The following is a 17,908-nucleotide window of genomic DNA, read 5'->3' as shown; positions in this document are numbered from 1 at the left end:
CCAATTATATTTCAGTGGTAGTCGGTCGCGGAGTGGGGGAGAAAGATCTCGATGAGAGGACTTCGGTGGTCGGAAGTAAGGAGAAGGGGATTAGAGTAGGAAAGATAGCATGGCCTCACGGCAAATTCATTGGGAGAAGGTTGAAGATAGATAGGCTATGATAGCAAGTGAATAGAAATGCAACCATTGAACAAGTTATGAAATAACAAACTAATCTGATAACTAAGGAGTTAGATTCGATAACGCAATGATGAGCTAATTTATTTCTATCCTAAGAAATGGCAACAAGAAAAATTTTATCAGAAATGACTGCAATGGGAGGGCTATGATATCTAAGTATGTTTGTAGGCTATGATGTCTAATGAGATGGGCCACTTCCTACCGAACGAAAAAAAATTGTTACTTTTTTACTTCAACAAAAGATGAAATCCGTCACTCCAACGGCCCTATACTTTCTTACGAATCATGCTAACGAAAACGAGAAGTGCAAAATATACCAAGAACAAAATTCACAACTAGAGCATATCATAGCAATCATTAAGGTGATAAATGAAAATTCTGTACTTACAAATGAAACGCAAGGCGCCATGCTGCATAAATGTTAAGGTTCCTCCACTGGATCATCAAAGCTCTTCCAGGTCTTGATCATCTCGATCCCATCCATGTGCCTTGCCCTTTTCCATGTTGGGCAGAAACTACCATCTAAACAAATGGACCTAATCAAGAAAGGTACTTCCTTTCCTGCATAAAAAAGAGAATGGTACTTTCTTACACTTCATGCTCTAATGAAAACGATAACTGAAATCATGCAATCGAGAGGTAATTATTGAAATTATATGCTTACGAGTGATGTGCAAGGCACAGAGAGGCATAAATGTCATTGATCCTCCCGTGGATCTCGTCTCCAAAGCACCTGCTCATCGATCTTAGTCAGTTTATCATCATCCAACCGCTTCCAGGTCTTGATCACCTCAACACCCATCCATGTCCCTCTCCCTTTTCCAAGTTGAGCCAAGACTACCCTTGCTCGCCTTCGCCAACTGGGTTTCCCATACCCATGATAACCGAAGCCGCCGCCATAGCAGAACCATATACCATCTAAGTTTCCACAGAAATCATTCAGATGGTCATGGCCAATGAATACTGCCTTTACATCTCCCATGGAGACAAGGGTCTGAAGGACCCCAGAGTTGACAGAAGAACAAGCAATTGCCTCTTGGAACTGGCCTACAAAACCCTTAAACCACAGCTCTCTGACCTCTGGAATTGGAATGTGGAAGAATGATAGTGAAGGAGCTGGGTACCTGCCCTGTTGTAGATTTGATAATCTCTGTTAGCAAGTTAGCAAAGTGATACATCTATTCTGGAGTTTGTATTACAAGCTTTGACATATAAATAGTAAAGTTAGTGAAGCAAAGCATCTAGACTGGAATTTTTTTAGAGCTTTGACATATAAATAGTACAAATAGAAATGTAGATGAGCAATTAATGATTCATCTTGTGAGAGAGGTTTGTTGGGATAGCAAGCATTAACATAGTTGAGCATTAAACATAGTAAAGTTATGATTTGTTTGTATATGTTGGGAAAACAGGTGCCGCAGTTATCACTAAATCACCAACCTGCAGATCTTCAGAAACAGTTCGAAGCCAAGTCAATTGAGAATCCTTGATCCATCCATAAGTTCTCCGGCCACCGACCATAGCACGATCACCACTGTCAAGGAAGTAGAGATTGAGAACACTAGTATTAGCCAGTCCAGAACCCCATGCTCCATGCACCTTGATGTTGTAATTCCCATATCCATCTACCAAAAAACCTGATGGATTTACTTGGGCCACTGAATAATCCATAAGTGAGATAAATGACATCAACTCCACTCTTGGCATGGTTGACTCCTGATCATGATTGCCCAAGATTGCTGCCCAGGGAATCCTGGATTCCATGGCAGGTCTAAAGACTTTGAAAAGCGATTCTGCAGCATCCGTAGCACTGGCGCCAAATATGTTATCCCCTGTAAAGATGAAAACTCTACATGTATAGAAGCAACTGAGACATGATAAGTTGATTTACATGCAGAACATGGAAATTTGAGAAAGAATAGGATTCTGTTAACAATGCCTCTCAAAGAGTGGTTTTATATGCTCTTTGAACGTTAAACTGACTATAATATGTAAAATGGGAAAGTTAAAGGAGGTAAAGGAGATGGAGTAATGTGTTTCAGAAGTGGTTTTCAAGTAGGCTAATTCTTTTGCACATGGTTGGATGTATACTTTATGGGTCAGCCAAAAAGGGATTTTATTTTCCACTAAGGATTCACAAATAGAACACCAGACTTTACCAACGTCTTGATTTGCATCATGCTTAGCTAGTTGGGGTGAATAAACATCAGCAAATTCTCTTCATCAAGTGTGTATATCTATACTGGGTCTGCAGATTCCACATATATCTCTTTAGTTTCATATCTTGTGCACTTGTTTTTGTGCTTTCTGCATTCATACTGTGTTCTGAACTAGCTGCCACGCTTAAATTATGTATCTTCTACTTCTATACAACATTTTGTTAGATCTAAAAAAACTATAGTGATTGAATCTAAAAAGGCAGTAACGGAAAAAGTTGGAGGAAAGACCAGGAAGGTTGTAAATCCTCGCCTTCACAAATTAATAAACAAAAAAAAAATCTTAATAAAAAACATTAAAACCTTCACAAATTGATAAGATTTTGAGTTTTCCCCATGAAAGAAAAATAACGCGAAACTGTTATTATATGCTATGACAGTTTGGAAAGTGAAAACGAGTTCACTCGAATCATTCTTAAAAGGGTAAAAGAGATTGCAGGAAAAAGAAGAAAATTTGCTTCACCAGTAGCACAACTCTAGAAAGAAGATAAATTTTTTAACGAAGGAAGATTGTGAAAGAAGCATGATAGATATTTAACGAAAAATCAGCTAATTATTCGTATTAAGAACATACTAAGAAAGTGAAAATGTATCCAAAGCCTCAAAGGCAAATCCAATCTTTCTGGATGAAGAACAGTCGAGTACCAGATGCAAACCTGTGAATGCAATCAGATCGGGCCTCTCCGCTTCGATCATCCTCTTTAGGAACACCGTCGAGTTGATATCGGTGCATCGGGAGGACTCCGATGGCAATACGTCTCGACACCGGGTCACCAGCCCGTTCCCATAATGCATATCAGCCACCTAGTAGAGACAGTTCTCGATGAAAAACAATTGCGATCGTCGGGTTACGAGGAGGGATCGAGCTGCAAACATCAATCACCTGAAGGATCTTGAAGCTACCATCGGATCGGAATCGAAGTGGGAGCTCAGCTGATCTCTTCACCCTCGGCACGGCGTCAGCGCCCAAAAATGCGACCCACAGAAGGGAGAAGCAGAGGAAGAGGACGAGGGGGAGGAAGAACAGGATGAGTACGAGATGGGAGAAGAAGGATCGACGCCATGGACGCCGGCGCATCCTCTTCTCCTGCGAAATCGCGAGTGGACGAAGGGGAGGGGAGGGGAGTAGACTCTCATCACGTGACACAGCTCTTATTGGGCCGGATGGGAGGAACATCACGTGACGGGCATGAACAGAAGACGCACAATTACTGGGCCATTAATTTCGGCCCACTTTTTAAAGGATGGCCCAGTTTAATATCATCAAATATCCATCAATTTTTTTAAAATTTTTAAATAATTAAATAGAATTAAAAAAAATACTTTTTTTTAATAATAGATAGTCTTCTCAACACAACTTATTTCGCCATATCCAAGACATTACAAAGTTTAGAGATCAATAATAAAATTTTGAAGTCTAGAATGCTTCAGCAAAAAATGAAATCCGTCACCTCAACGATCCCACACGGTCGATAAAATCTAGAATACAACACAATATCGAGTTGTCTCTCAACTAAATATTATTCTGAGATCTACAGAACTTCAATGAAGACACAAGAGACTCTTCAAATGGCCATTGGAACCAAGAAATAAATATGATAAAAATAAAATTTTAATGCAAAAGTCTTAAATCACTTAACAAGGGTATCAATGGCCTCTACCTTAAAAGGGTCTTCAACTCTGATCTCCTTGCAGTCTCGTTGATCCTTAATTGCCTATCAATAGCGATCGGAATGCCAACTTATACGATGGTGTAGTTGGAGAACAAATGCAACAAATTATCGAGCGCTTCTGGATAAAATTTTCTAGCAAATAAGTAGCATGGTCTCTTCATTCCATTCCATAGACAAGGTCTGCGCTGTATCAGTTTCTGTGGCACGATTCAAGAAAGGCGAAAATAAGTTGGTTTTGCAGTGAAAAAATGGATGAAACAAATGAAGTGAGCAGGTATGCTAAAAAGAAAAGCACTGATTCAAAAATAAAGCAAGCAATGTTTTAGGTCATTCTGTGGAATTTCGATGCTATCACAGCATAATTCTTGGTGTATTTGCTCAAAGAATACTGTTATTCCTTATGAATTCTTTCAGAATACTAATCCTCACAGAATTGTTATTTTATGATCATCCTTTGTATCTATTAGTTACCTCATTCCAAGGAATACATACACCGCATGCCAAACTCCTCGACTTCTATAAGTTTTGTGAGGGTCAGTAAAAATCCAAAAATTTCCTCCTGATCTGTATGAACTAAATTGATGCTCCATATCAAGCGGGTGCTTATCACTTTACAAGTTTGAAGTGTTTCTTGATGACTTTGTATCTTACTATCACTATTTTCAGTAGCATCGGAAATCAATCTTATACTTTAACATTATACTTCAAATTGATCGACAAAAGGAACAATGTTTAGATTATGGATAAGTCTAACTGGAAGCAAATTTACTACTTTTACCTTTGAATCACTTGTAACATGAATGCTCTCATCGATCGACTGCAAATCATAGCATCATTACAATTAGTATGTTCTGTCTGTCCGCGATATCCAACTCAAGTAAAGATCCATAAATGAAAAAATAACACATTTTATGAGCTATTGAAAGAAAGGTTGAACATACTGAAATGCTCTTGAAGATTTCAAAAGTTACATCTCGAGCCCTATAAGCTTTTGGATGCCATTTTCCCTCAGACCAATCGACATGGGTGACAGACCAATTGGCTATTCCAGTAGGATCGACCATCTGTAGTCAAAAGCTAAGTTACATTGAAAAAGTTTTGATCTTGCATAGATTACAGGTGTTGGGGAACAAAAGACGAAATATACTGACACTGAAAAAAGTAGGTAGATAATGTTCATCAGCATAGCAATTGCGTCCTTCCATCCCAGGCTGTGGCATTCAAAACACGTGGCAGCGGCAGCATTATCAATGAGATAACCAATAAGCACCATAAGAATGTGCTCGATGACCAAAAATATAGCATATAAATCAATAGTAAATTATAATGTGATGACATAAACCATACATCCTTCCAGTAAGTTGGAATGCCTAATACCAGGAGTACTACTATCACAGGATGTGTGGGTAAAGAACCTTGGCAGCTCTTTCTTTTATAATGTATTTAAAAAATCTGAATGGTTCAACCAAAGAAGTTAGATGGTCCGAAACCAGCTTTAGATCAGCAAATACTATAACTTCATCATGTTTAAAAGATCCCCAGTAGAAAGTTCCAAATATATTTTGAGCATTTATCTACACCAGCAGCAAGGTTGTCAAGGTCAACATCCTACTTAGGAACATATGATTCTAATATCTTAAGCATAAATATTTCATTCATATGGTAAATATATGAACAATAGAGTGTAATTCTTTAAGTATAGCTCTTTATATGGCAAGTAGATGAATGATAATTATAAGATGAATGACGATGAATAAAATTAAAAAGGACTCTATGAGGCCTCCAAATGACCACCAAAATTCTGATTTATTTATCCTTTCTTATACTTCAGTCATAAGAAGCATTGAGAAAATATGAATTGAAGAGACTAGAGTCATTGCATTGTAATAAGATCCATTGGTGGACATGTATTGTCAGAGATTAAAATATAGGAAAAATATTCACAAAATTTTAAGCACTCTTTTGGAGCTATAAAACTTGACATTATACATCACCTATCGAGTAAAATATGATGATTTAGAATGACAGGTCATCTTTTATAGCTAACAATTATTCATTGATGTGATCTTTGACTCACCACACCCACAACTTACCCTGCAGTAAAGCTTGAATTTGGTATAGTAGACACTGTCAGCCAGAATTAGCACCGCATGTTGCCGCTTGACTGAGAACCACTGTGACAAGGATATCACTTGGGATGTAGAAAAGAAAAATATGGTGTAAAAGAACCGATACAGCTTAAGATAATACACTTGTAAGTTTATTCGTGATAGGGAGAAAATAACTAATCTATCCCTGAATTAATTTTGTTCCACCCTAGGTTCCAAAGTTCCAAGTTAGATTGGTATTTGTTTCATAGTGAGGGTGACTTAATAAACTTTTCTAGCAGGATTACAGAAACTATGAAACCTAAGATTAAACTTGTGACTTTAGAAGCCTTTGACTGCTCTTAATAATTCATTCACTACAATGCACCCAAACCAATTTAACTACAATGAACCTAGTTGGATTCAGCCATTCTCATTACACTGAGCCAAAGAAGAATAGCTTACCTGTGCACCTTTCCTAAAATCTTCCTTTTCAATCTCAGGCAACATATGTTCAGAGTATCGGCCTGTTCCATGAGGACCAGGATCCTCAAAACTGAAAATAAGGAAAGGAATACTTTTACAAGCTGAGAATTTAGTCAGTGTATTTATCTATGACTGAAAGAATCATGAAATAACATAGACAATAATCACGAGGGGGTAATATTTTAAAGTAATTTACCAGTCAACAAAGCTGACGTTCGTTCCCAACAGATAATTGTACACATAGTCAAAATTGTGTAGCGGTACACAACTGCCAAACAAGAAGTAAAAAACCAACATGGTGACTGAACAACATTAATCAATTGAAAAGAGAAAGCACCATATAGTTGCTAAGAGACACCTCTCTGAGAGCAACACGAAATGTTGATTATCTTTATCTTGGAGTGCGTTTGCCAATAATCTCTTTTCTGCGTCAACCATTGAAATTTTCCCCCAAGCCACCTGCAAGCCCGTTGGATTAATGAGAACATATTTGCACATACTAGTTCCCAAAACCAGATAACTCCAGATTTTTCATAAAAATTAAAATGGAATCCTCAGTTCTAGATGATGAGCAATCAGAAATTTGTGTATATTTATTTGTTAGTATCAAAGAATTCTATTAACGACTGATATATTTGTATATGTAGTTCAAAAGTGTCTATATCCATAGTGCTTGGAGAATGAAGGGAATTTAAGCCCAAATCAAAAAGTTGTACACTTAACCACATGTAAAACATGATTTGCTCCAAAATGAGAATGGAGAATGGGAATTTATTGAAAAGTACCTTTTCACTATGAATTTCCTTGCCAATGAATAAAGGACTCACATGTGCTGGTTGTTCCCTTGATGCATGCACATAAATAGAAAATCTATCTTCATGGCCCTAAAATATACAAAGAAACAAACACAGCAGGAGAGAGATAGTGTTATGTGGCCAGTGGATATGTTGCAGAAATCATTTGCCTAATAGTGAGAAAGTAAAACAATTTAATATACATCAAAACAAAAAATAAAAATCTGAGTAAATCTACCTAGAAACTAGAAATCAAACCAAACCAGAAATTATTTGCCTCTTTAATTTTGCACAAGAATCAACACACTAATGCAAGAAACCAACGAATTGCCTACCCCTTTAATCATCTATTTCTCATTTAACCAAGCATCGCAGCTCATCATCTTACTTTGTTTCAACTAGAGGTGAGACAATGGGATAGGATTTTCAGGTACCCATGCCTACCCAACCAGTTTAAATGGATCATGGTGAATTGGTATATTGATATAAAGATTTTATTGGGCATATCATTATTCAAGCGTGACTTACATACTTTTAGATATATTTTATTTATGAAACATTGAATTATCTATTTTAGAGGTTTAATTTTTTATTATTTATAACATTAGAGGTATCAAAATATGTTAAAGTGCAGTCGTGTTTGGGTTTACTCAGTACCTGCAAGTAGTGATGGGATGGAATTGGATAGAATAGTAAGCACTCATAGTGGGCATGGAACCAGTGGGAGTTTGAATGTACCAAACAGGTATGATATGTGTAGTAAACAATTCACAGCTAGTTGCCACCCCTAATTGCAACTCTTTCATTATCCATGCTCAACACTGTACAAATAATACCTAACATTATGCCATTTAATGATTAGCAGAGTCTTCAAGTATATCAAGAAACAAATTGCTACAGCAGGGCCTCCATCCATAGAATTTGGTATATGAACTTTTATGCGGATTTTTTAGTTATAAACACAATAAACATCCATCCTAAATCAAATCCTACCTGGAAAATATTGAATTATCTAAAAATGACGATCCAAGTTAATGCGTACCAGGAAAAACCTCTCCCAAAGCTTCTCAAAGGGCAGTGAACCTGGGGTTAGGAACATGAAAGCAATTTTAGGATTCTTTGATTCAACAACGTGCACCGACAAAATGTCACTGATAACAACTCGTGCAAAGAGCTCATCATCTGTATAGACCCTAGCACGTCTCACAGGTGGAAGCCACTCTGTAAATGGGCCACAGACTTTGGAAGATAATAAGTAGCATGCTGAATATCGTTGGGGAGGATAAACATATAGAGCAATAGCAGCAATGCATACAAACAGCAATAAGCTGATGATCCAATGTGGCCTTCTTGATGGGGCTCTTTGGCGTGGGTTAGGCATGATATTTCGGTCACTGCTGGCTGGTAACCATGCCTCTGCAATCAGCATTTGCTCAACCCCATTGGACCATGAAGCAAATCAACAAAATCTTCCAGTGGCAGAACCTTGCAGGTTGCTAAAGGCCATGGCGAGAAGTAATGAACCTGTTAGTTCCTGATGCACAGGGCAACTGAAACAATAGAAAGAGAATTACCTAACTTAGGCTATTTGCAGTCTAAAGAAGTTGACTGTCCCAAAAAATAGACTCTTTGCATTCAGAAAATAAAATTCATTATCGACAAGAGTTGACTAAACATTCAGAGCAAAAGAAAGTGGACAAGCATGCCTACTTTTTAAAACAGATTCCACCATGAATATGTAGCAATATTTCTAAAGGGCACTCTATCTATAGTGATAGCCACACTGACACTGCACAGCAAACATAATCCAATTAACGGAAGAGAGGAAATTCCATCAAACTAACTTTTTCTCCATCCTGGAACCTTCTTCAGTCCTCCGGCAAAAAATTAGATGGCTGCAGTTTAAAGCTACCCTAATCACCGAAAAACTCCGCAAAAAAAAAGTCACTTTGATTAAGAGGAACAAAATATGAGTAACATTCCGCTCAAACGAATTCAAGGCCATAAAACCCGTCGAAGACAAGACCTTTTTTCCCCCACAAACCCCTCAAACATTACATCACATTAAACGTCAAACTAAACAACAGAAGGCGACAGGAAGTATCTCGAAACCTTCTCCGTCTCTTCGCCAGTTCCAGCTCCGCGAGCAACCGAACAATCAAAACCTAAGCTTCTAGCAAAACTTATAACAGCAGGATGAAAATCAAACGCCTCGAACTCAAAAGAGAGAAGCAAAAAAACGTGAAAGCAATCCATCAAAACAGAGGAGAACAAAGAGAGACCAGTGGCAAACCCAAGATCGGCGGAGGAACGGATGCTGAGCGAACTCCGCGAGCTCAGTGGACGCTCGACGAGGATCGAGCAATCGAGAGAGTGAGAAAAGATAGAAGAAGAAAGGTTCTTGAAATTAAGTTGCTTTTTCGGAATTAAGTTGATTTTTAGCACTTGAAATTTCCGCTCCCTTCATGCCTTTTTCGTCATAAAATAGGGATCCTATCCAAGAATTGCATGGGGAAAAAAACTAAAAGTGCGGGGTCCACGGGCGTGATGGGTTTCCTCGTACGAATTGTAAGTTGGATTGTTAAATCCTGGAGTGAGAGGATCAACAGCGATGGAGAGTTCTTTCTCGGCAGTGCCTTTTTTCACGAGTGCTGTACCCTCTTCGTTATTGGAGGATTTGTGAATTTGTGGGTACTTTTGGGGCACAATGATAGCGTCTTGTTGGGATCCAATGAACCATCGAACCAATTTGGACGAAGCTTAGATAATATCATTTTTCGTCATGTTCAATTATAATTTTTCGATTTATTTTTTAATAGATAGTCCATGAAACTAACTGTGTGGGATCACTGGAATAGTAGATTCTACTTTTTCGCAGAAGATAATAAACGAAAAGATGCTCCTCGAGCATGATTAAATTGATTAGTGCAGGATAAATTTATTAAAGTGGACAAGAATCGAATCTCAACGAAGTCGAATCAATATCCTCCTCCGTAGTAATCAATTGTAGCTTCTTGATTTACATTTTCACAAATGATCGTGAAACCGACTGTGTAGGACCGCTGAGGTGACATATTCTACCTTTTACTGAAGATAGTAAACAAAAAGATGAATTGATTCAGTTCTCACAACTTTATAGTGTTCGATTCACTCGTGATGTTGGATCATCTCTCATAATCCATCTATGCTTCTCGAAATTATTTGATTGTCCATGAAAATTTTTTATAGAATCAGACTGACCACCTGCAAATGAATAAAGGGTAGAAATACCTAGACATTTGGGATCTAATGAAGAGTTCTTGAGTCACAAGCTTGATTCGGATTTTAGAGTCTATTGTGTTGATTCGATACGATTTTAAACTAATTATTAGGTATGGATCGGAATAGTCTTAAGTTTAGCTTGACATGGGTCAGGTTACTCATGGGTCAGCTATTGCACTTGAAAAAGTTGGCAGTTTTAGTATTAGAGTAGAGATATGGTGCAGGATAAGAGGTGGGATGGATTTCCTAAGTAACAAGGGTTTAAATCTCATTTAAGACACATTACATTTGAGCAGTTTAAAAAACTCATGGTGTTGGATCGTCTAGGATTCATATGCACTTCCGAAGTTACCCTAATAACCAATTAAAAATTTTCGTAAGATCGGATCAGTCACCTTTAGAATTAATCAGGTCGTAAGAGTTAGATACATAGATTATCAAAAATAATAATAATAAATGCAATCTTGGATGAGAATACCTGAACAAGAGGATTAGTTGGATCGTAAGAACTAAAGATGATTCAGTTCAATTAACTAACCGTCTAGTTAATCAAGTATCAGAACAAGAGGTGTGTAGATAGGAGCTAAAATGTTTGGGCTACTAGATGCTCAATTTATTCTTCTCAAGCTACATGGGTTGAGGTTTGCTGGCGTGTTCGAGGTACTATTATTGGGTATTATGAGTCTTTCCTTTCTAAGTCAGACTAAAGAGCAGAGTTGAATGAAGTATCATCCCGAGTTGAATAAGTACTCCACACTATGTGGAAAAGAAGCCTTCATGGGCTCGACCCACCTATTTTGAATTGCTACAAGCAAGTGTATCATTATCGGGATCACACATGACTCTCACAATTGATCGTCTCCTTTCGGAGTGAAAGACCATGCTCGTTCAAGATTGTGAGCTTAACTATCGACCCCCCTATTAGGCTTGATATGAAGGGGCACTTCCATATCGTAGGATGAGGGGCATCCCGATCGAGGAGAGGTATAAAAGTCGGGACTTCATCATGTTTTCCCTAATTCCCTCATAACCTTCTAATTCTCACTTGAGCTCGCTTTGGTTTTGTTTGAAGGATGACCAAATAAGGGTCGAGAACAATATAGTTACTTGTCTTATTTATGGAACATGATTTTAAAAAATATACAAAAGAAGGATAAATAATTCCTTCAATTTAGTGCTCTCTTTAAAAAGGTGGGAGAAAAAGGAAGGAGAATAAAGCGAAATAAAAGATAATCGTAAATAAATATTTAAAAAAACATGTTAATAATATTTATTAAATATAAAATATGAATAATTCAATAATAATAATAATAATAATACAGGAATTAAATGAGGGAATTTATTTTTCTGGATGATAAAATATAGCGCCCGAAGCCCCTCCTCCGCCATTCAGAGCCGTGCCGCCTCTTCTTTTCCTTCGATTCATCGGCGGGCGGGAAACCCTAAAAGTTCGATCTTTCCTCAAGCCGCCGGCCGGTTAATATGGTTACGATGGCTTCCGTTGCGTTCTCCGGCTCTGCTTCCGCTTCCGCCAATCTGGTTTCTCGAAATTCTGAGGGCTTTTCGATCGATCCCCGTCGCTTGCGATGCAGCCTTCCGTACACTCGTTCCGCTGTGGTAATCTTAATCTAGTGTCATTTCTTCGCCAGAATGATTGTAGAATGCGTCGAAGTCAAAGAAAAAAGCTTTTTTTGAATAAAAAAAAGTTCCTTCCAATGCTCTTTGCGTCGCTTGATTTGTTTAATGCGGTTGCAACATATGTGATTTTAATAATGCATGGAATCGGATTGTTTATGTTAATATGTCGATGAATGTGTTGTTGTTTCGACAGAGGTGCAGATTGGTTGACCCACTGACATCGAACAATGGCACGCCGCCAGGATTTCCGTTCGCCAGCAAGCGGATGTTGCCCGGAAATTTAACGGAACTGAGCTTGCGGGACGAAAGATCAAAGCTTGACACAAGCCTGCGTATCTTCTCAGGAACTGCCAATCCCTCACTTTCTCAGGTACAAAAACCATCATCTTCAGTTAATCTCTATTTATTCTTCCATATCAAATACATAATATTTTTGTTCAAAAAATATAAACAAAAAATTTTGTTTCTTTCATTAACTTTTTACTAATAAAAATCTGGTTCTGCAAGTGGATTGGGTTCTCTATGTGTTGAAATTCAGATACTACGCTGTCTAAACAAAGGCCGGTTTTCCTTGTGTTTATTTAAATATGTATGTTCATAGTCATCAAATCAGATGGTTGTTTTTAAGGTTGTTAGTGTTTATTAGCTATTTTCCAATTACACCTAACTTGATGTTGTGCATGTTGAGAGATTCATCCTTAATACTGTATGGCTTCTCTATGAATCATTTGATATGATTCATGCCTCTCTTTCTTTTCTTATTGAAATTGTTAACTTATAATCTATCAATGTTGTAATCATGTCCTTGCCATTTCTCTCATTGATCTGAAATTTTTTAAAGAATCACTAAGTCAGTGAGTCTAACTTTTTTTGACACTTAAGAATCAGAGTATTTTAGTTTGAAGAATCTCCTGACTTCATATATGATGACAACACATCAATTTTTTTTCAAAACTCTGTTCCACTGTATTCCAGGATTAGTTTTAGGAAAGGATCAGTGAAAGAATGGAAAATTATGAAAGATTAATCCAATAAGTTAGAAACTCTTGAAATTTGGGAAGCAGTATTATGAAAACAAAAAATTAACCTTGTATTTCTTACAGTTAACAGTTCAGAAAGTTATTAAATTTAGATTCAGAGAGTGGTAGAAACATTAAAAAATTGTTAAAGAATGATCATGTTATTGTAAGTTTATAATAACAATAAGTCACGGTTAGCAAGAAGATTCTTGTCTTGAGTAATTATGTGTATAATATGGTATTGCTATTGATTATCTGATTCTATATTGTTAATTCTCATTCTCGATGTTATATTAGTTGTATAATTTTATTTTTTGTTTCCATGGTAGGAAATTGCTTGCTATTTAGGTCTGGAACTTGGAAAGATAAAGATAAAGCGATTTGCAGATGGTGAAATTTATGTTCAGTTACAAGAGAGTGTTAGGGGATGTGATGTATATCTTGTGCAACCAACCTGCCCACCAGCAAATGAAAATCTTATGGAGCTTTTGATAATGATTGATGCTTGCCGTAGGGCATCTGCTAAAACCATCACGGCAGTAATTCCTTATTTTGGTTATGCTAGAGCAGATAGAAAGGTAATATTTTCTAAGTTTAATATGGTTACTCTTTTCTATCTAGCATTCCTGTCACTAAATATTTTCCTTTTACAAAAATTTTCAGTTAATATTTTTTCCTATCAGTCCTTATTACTAGTCGAGTGTTTTCTTGGATTGTTTTTATTTCATTTCTTAATGGATAGTGCAGTTCTTGCTTTAGGTTCCATGACTTGAAACCTATGTTGCTTCCTCATGTATGTTTTAGATGATTATTTTGGTGAACCTTGTCGAGTTTACATCTCATCTGCATGTGCTTGTCTTTTCAGACTCAAGGTCGTGAATCTATTGCTGCGAAGCTTGTTGCTAACTTGATCACGGAAGCTGGCGCAAATAGAGTGATTTCTTGTGATTTGCATTCTGGACAGTCCATGGGATATTTTGATATTCCAGTTGATCATGTGTATGGTCAGGTAGCTATTGTTAGTCCTAAAATTGTTTATGCATTATCTATTTTGGATTCTACTATAAAGATGATTCTGTTGGGTGACAATCTTGCTCGATTATACTTGCATTAAATTGGTTAACATCTCTCCTAATCAGGTTTTGTTTGTTTCATTTGTCTAGCCGGTGATACTTGATTACCTGGCAAGCAAAACTATTTCTTCAAGTGATTTGGTCGTGGTCTCACCAGATGTTGGAGGCGTGGCAAGAGCACGTGCTTTTGCGAAAAAGTTATCTGATGCACCTCTAGCAATTGTTGATAAAAGACGCCAAGGACATAATGTTGCAGAGGTAAACTGGATAGTTTGCTCGATTGAACGCTACAAGTACCGTATGCATAAGTTACTTTCACCTATTAATCTGGAGTTCTCAATACATCCCATTTTGTTTCCACCAATATGGGCACCCCGGCATATATATCATATATGGCTTAACAAAGAATTGTTTATCAGAGAACTCTGTTTTTTTTTTTTTTGCTAGTCTCTCTCTAAGTTAAATGTGATGACTATAACTTGCTCCATTATACATCACATAATCAGACTTGGTTAACCTGTTAAGATATGTTTTGGAATCAGTTGTACTTAGTCTTTATTAGGAGATGGTACAAAATGTAAGGTTCTTCTTATTACTTTACTATCATCTACTAATGAAGTATGCTATCGCAATCGTGAAGGTAATGAACCTGATTGGCGACGTTAAAGGAAAAGTAGCCGTCATGATGGACGATATGATAGATACTGCTGGTACGCCATGCCTTATTGTCTTCATTCTTCAACCATAACTTCTGTTGCTCATTCTGATACATTGTATAATAGAATTCATTTTGAACTATTGGACCATTTGAATATTACAGTTCTTATACATGACACATCCACATGAAAATACTGATTACTTGTATGCAATGCTGTTTCACTACCTCATTCCCTCAGTGTCTCTTTCGACTACTTAGATGGTATTCGAGCATTCGGGTTAGTAGTTTTATTGACTTTCAGATTACTGTTTCGATGATTCTAGGTACTATAGAAAAAGGTGCGGCTCTTTTACATCAAGAAGGAGCAAGAGAGGTTTATGCATGCAGCACACATGCTGTCTTTAGGTATCGTTTCCTACTTCGCGCGAAATTAAGTTGCGCTTTACGCTGTTGTTTTGAGTTTGTGTATGGTATAGTATAGTTCTGGTTTGTTCTTATAATCGCGTCGATAATTGTATTTTGATTTCGATGCAGCCCTCCTGCAATTGAGAGGCTATCGAGTGGTCTGTTCCAGGAAGTCATTGTTACCAACACTATCCCTGCATTGGAACAAAGTTTTCCTCAGTTGACTGTTCTTTCCGTCGCAAATCTCCTAGGCGAGACGATATGGCGGGTTCATGATGATTGCTCAGTAAGTAGCATCTTTCTATGACAAACATTCTTGTCGACAAATCGACAAATCAGCAGCGGCTTTTTGTTTGGCTGCGGAGACATTTTCTATTGAGCTTCGGCAACAATAACAACCCCTTCAGCTCCTTTGACATGAGCTTGAACAATTGTAGATAGCTTATCGATCGCCTCATTTTAAGAACGAATGTTGTTTCTTTCTTTAACATTTCGACAAGTTTTCGAATAAAGAGAGCGAGACGAGTCTGATACTTGACTGACTGCCAGGTTGACTATGAACCCAATGACATCGATTGATTTCGATGGAGCTGGGAGGATCTTGTGCAGGCTTATGCACAATATTCTTCGGTATATCATTGCAGATGTTCTTCTGTCGATGATTGTGTTATTTGGTACTTTGAGACAAAATTCTAGTGTATTTATTCCTTCTCCATGTAATACTTGTTGGAAATCTTATAAGAATTGTATCATCATGCATCTGTTTGTGATCCGACGATGATGACAATGACGATGATGACATTCAAAGATGGATTGGCTTTGAGTTGGGTTTTTTTTAGCATTTTTGCTTATCTAGCACGTGATTTGATCGAAGTTAAATTACATAGAAGAGAAGAGGAGTGAAATTATGGTGAAAGTATTTTTAAAAAAAATTGATAGAAATTTTAGGATGTTGAGATATGCTTAAAGGCTGTCACTAAAGTTTAGCGAAGGGTCTTTGAAGGTTTGAAGAGGAAAGGTTCCGTGAATATGGAGAGATAAAGTCGATAGCATTCAAAAGTCAAAATGATATTTACAACAACAATAACAATCAAGTCTTATCCCACTAAGTGGGTCGGTTATATGGTCCTTTTACATTTTTGCTTATCTAGCATGATTTGATCTGGGGAAAAGATTTTTTTTTTAAAAGTTGATAGAAATTTTAGGATGGTAAGATATGCTTAAAGGCTGTCACTAAAGTTTAGCGGAGGGTCTTTCAGGGTTTGGAGAGGAAAGGTTCCGTGAATTTAGCGAGATAAAGTCTATAACATAGAAGAATCTAGGGCAATAGTTAAAGTGAAAATGATTCCTTTTTTATTAAATAGTAAAAGGGTGTTATATATTGATATTTTTTTATAAAAGATGTTTTACCCTTATAAAATGATCATTATTTCTCATTTTATCCTATTTTTCATCTAATAAGTACATCGTATAAATTATAAAATTATAATTATTATATAATTATAATTTCATAGCTGTTATAAAATAACTTATTTTTTAAAAAATATTAATTAGGTTGCTTGAAACCTAAAAAAGAATTTAAATGATGTCTTTTGGGTTTGAAATCAAGTTATTACAAGTTTTACCTCATAATCAATTATTTTATGAAATAAATTTTAATTTGATATATTATGTGTCTTATAATTCAACTCGAGTTAAAAGATATACCTTTTCAAAGTTTAGGATTTAATATTTACGTTATAAAATTAAAATTTTGTAACTGCTATAATAGATAATAACTTTTAATTCAGATTGAATTACACCATACATAATATATTAAATCGAAACTCGTTCAAGGTTATACAATTGATTATTGATATCCATAACAACTTAATTTTAAAAAAAAATATTGTTGAAAGTCTTTTCGAAAGCTTCAAATAATTTTAATTTAAAAAAAAATCTAAATTGTAACAATTATGATTTTGTAGTTACTATAATATACTCGATTTATACAAAAGATACAAAGATAATAATAAAAATATTACTAGAAACAATTGTGTTATCTTTGATAAAAAAAAATCAACATAAAATACTTCTTTGACAATTTAGTAAAAAAATGATGCCCTTTTGACTCTTGTCCAAGGATATAAATGGCATGATTCCCTTTTTGTCCAAGAATCTATATAATGACCTCGCTAAAACTCAGTTATTATTGTTGCATAGAATAGGAATTCTAAATGTAATGCCAAGAACACTTATTCCTAATTTATTTTGAAAAAAACAGATATTCCAACAGAATAAATATTCTTTATTTAAAAACATGACTGTTCAAATTCAGCCACCTCAACATAATCTAAACCGGCTTATTTGAAATCCAAGCATCTTCATCGTTCTTCTTCCCATGGGAGCTTTTTGGGTTGTATGACAATCTTGATTAGG

At 36.4% G+C, this 17,908-nt stretch overlaps 3 protein-coding genes across 4 annotated transcripts; 1 reads left to right on the top strand and 2 right to left on the bottom strand.

The window, feature by feature from the left end:
• Positions 1–449: 449 nt before the first annotated feature.
• On the bottom strand, positions 450–3,502 carry LOC141823933 (putative inactive purple acid phosphatase 28). The gene is made up of 5 exons (XM_074711139.1): positions 3,280–3,502; positions 3,053–3,200; positions 1,621–2,012; positions 845–1,309; positions 450–741 (listed from the first exon to the last, which is right to left on the bottom strand). Exons 1-4 carry the CDS (start codon positions 3,472–3,474, stop codon positions 878–880), a joined length of 1,167 nt encoding a protein of 388 aa, XP_074567240.1. The 5' UTR covers positions 3,475–3,502; the 3' UTR covers positions 450–741; positions 845–877.
• Positions 3,503–3,861: 359 nt separating this feature from the next.
• LOC141824303 (glycosyltransferase BC10-like) lies at positions 3,862–9,811 on the bottom strand. Of its 2 annotated transcripts, none has more exons than XM_074711566.1 (11): positions 9,730–9,811; positions 8,479–8,986; positions 7,428–7,526; positions 7,001–7,101; positions 6,839–6,910; positions 6,622–6,712; positions 6,163–6,243; positions 5,221–5,280; positions 5,011–5,133; positions 4,848–4,886; positions 3,862–4,266 (listed from the first exon to the last, which is right to left on the bottom strand). In XM_074711566.1, exons 2-11 carry the CDS (start codon positions 8,863–8,865, stop codon positions 4,138–4,140), a joined length of 1,182 nt encoding a protein of 393 aa, XP_074567667.1. In that variant the 5' UTR covers positions 8,866–8,986; positions 9,730–9,811; the 3' UTR covers positions 3,862–4,137. The 2 variants fall into 2 exon arrangements, with proteins under 2 accessions (XP_074567667.1, XP_074567668.1); XM_074711567.1 differs by lacking the exon at positions 9,730–9,811 and having other exon boundaries at positions 8,479–8,657; positions 8,752–8,822.
• Positions 9,812–12,104: 2,293 nt separating this feature from the next.
• Positions 12,105–16,023, top strand: LOC141822881 (ribose-phosphate pyrophosphokinase 1-like). The gene is made up of 8 exons (XM_074710187.1): positions 12,105–12,314; positions 12,529–12,705; positions 13,684–13,932; positions 14,220–14,363; positions 14,518–14,685; positions 15,068–15,137; positions 15,409–15,490; positions 15,620–16,023. Exons 1-8 carry the CDS (start codon positions 12,180–12,182, stop codon positions 15,795–15,797), a joined length of 1,203 nt encoding a protein of 400 aa, XP_074566288.1. The 5' UTR covers positions 12,105–12,179; the 3' UTR covers positions 15,798–16,023.
• Positions 16,024–17,908: the final 1,885 nt, after the last annotated feature.

This window comes from Curcuma longa, chromosome 3 (assembly GCF_044706935.1).
Source record: "Curcuma longa cultivar G26 ecotype Majalengka, Jawa Barat chromosome 3, ITB_CL_G26_1.1, whole genome shotgun sequence".
In the NCBI taxonomy this organism is placed as follows: Eukaryota; Viridiplantae; Streptophyta; class Magnoliopsida; order Zingiberales; family Zingiberaceae; genus Curcuma; species Curcuma longa.
Note: the sequence above shows the minus strand (reverse complement) of the source record. Positions and strands in the feature narration are given on the sequence as shown.